At 47.2% G+C, this 1,293-nt stretch overlaps 1 protein-coding gene across 1 annotated transcript; it reads left to right on the top strand.

Moving 5' to 3' along the window:
• Positions 1 to 229: 229 nt before the first annotated feature.
• LOC131159285 (large ribosomal subunit protein uL15-like) lies at positions 230 to 1,069 on the top strand. The gene has a single exon (XM_058114039.1). It carries the CDS (start codon positions 286 to 288, stop codon positions 925 to 927), a length of 642 nt encoding a protein of 213 aa, XP_057970022.1. The 5' UTR covers positions 230 to 285; the 3' UTR covers positions 928 to 1,069.
• The last annotated feature ends 224 nt before the right edge of the window (positions 1,070 to 1,293 follow it).

Below are 1,293 nucleotides of genomic sequence, written 5' to 3'. Positions count from 1 at the left end.
ACTATAAAAATCATCCCAAACATCAAAACTAGGGATGACAAAATTGGTCAAAACCCGACAGGTGACTCATGACCTGCCCGACTAAAATGGATTTTAGTTTATACAAGCCAACCCGTTTATAAATAGGTCAACCCGTAACCGTGCTTATAAACGAGTCAACCCGGATTCGGATCGGGTCACCCGGTTTGTTTGGCTGCTAAACCCAATAACCCATGAACATGGTGGGGGTCTTCGCCGCGGCAAGCACGAAGCTTGAGCTGTGTGAGGTTCTGACACCGAAGCGAAATGCGAACAAGCGCATCGTCGCCTATGCTAACAGATCTTTGGTCACATTTGAGAGCAAGTTTGGTCACGGCGTCGAATCTAGAAAAGAGGGAAGGAATCATGGAGAGCAGATCCTTCCGCTCCATAGATCGCACCAGACGCTATCCCGGAGCATCGCAGAGCCGAGACAGTGAGAGCGTACAGATGACGACGAGGTTCAAGAAGAACAGGAAGAAGAGAGGTCACATGAGCGCCGGCCACGACCGGATTGGAAAACATCGGAAGCATCTCGGAGGGCGAGGAAACGTCCGTGGCATGCACCACCACCGAATCCTCTTCGACAAGTACCACCCTGGGTACTTCGGGAAGGTCGGCATGAGGTACTTCCACAAGCTCCGGAACAAGTTCTACTACCCCATCTCAACATCGACAAGCTCTGGTCCATGGTGCCCCAGGATGTCAAGGACAAGGCCTCCCCGGACAAGGAACCGGATGTGGGAGGAAATTGACCGTCTGATCTGTGAAGGGTCGATATCCTGCGATGATAAGGGCATCGTTCAGGTGCTCCGGACAGTGCTCGGTGCGGAGAGTGTGGAATCGGCGGGTGAGGATTTACGGGAAGATGAAGAGGAGCGAGTGGGGGTCCGACTGGGCGGGGAATGAGATTGTGGTTAAGGTTTGTCAGCTGCTTGATTTGATTTGATTTGGTATGGTTGTGTTCTTCATATCAACCCAATGTTTTTTTTTTTTTCAATATGAAATGTTTAAACACTTTTAAAATAAATAAATTATATTTTTAAATGGGTAACTCATGACCCGCCCATTTAATGTTAGGATTTACACAATTGCAACCCATTTAATCTCAACCCGTTTACGACCCGACTCGCTTATGACTCGAGCCATTTACAACTCGTTCGAACCCAGCTCGTGAACCCGTTTGCCACCCCTAATCAAAACCAATTAAAAAAAAAATCAATACAATAATCCAAATAAATCAATCTAAACATGATTATAGGAATCAAAACTAAA

The sequence above is a fragment of the Malania oleifera genome, chromosome 7, assembly GCF_029873635.1.
Source record: "Malania oleifera isolate guangnan ecotype guangnan chromosome 7, ASM2987363v1, whole genome shotgun sequence".
Taxonomy (NCBI): domain Eukaryota; kingdom Viridiplantae; phylum Streptophyta; class Magnoliopsida; order Santalales; family Ximeniaceae; genus Malania; species Malania oleifera.
The sequence above is the reverse complement of the archived record's forward strand: the minus strand, read 5'-3'. Positions and strand labels throughout refer to the sequence as shown.

Bases quoted from the DNA above. Each gene is read 5' to 3' on its own strand.
- LOC131159285 (XM_058114039.1), top strand. From the start codon at position 286: ATGCGAACAAGCGCATCGTCGCCTATGCTAACAGATCTTTGGTCACAT.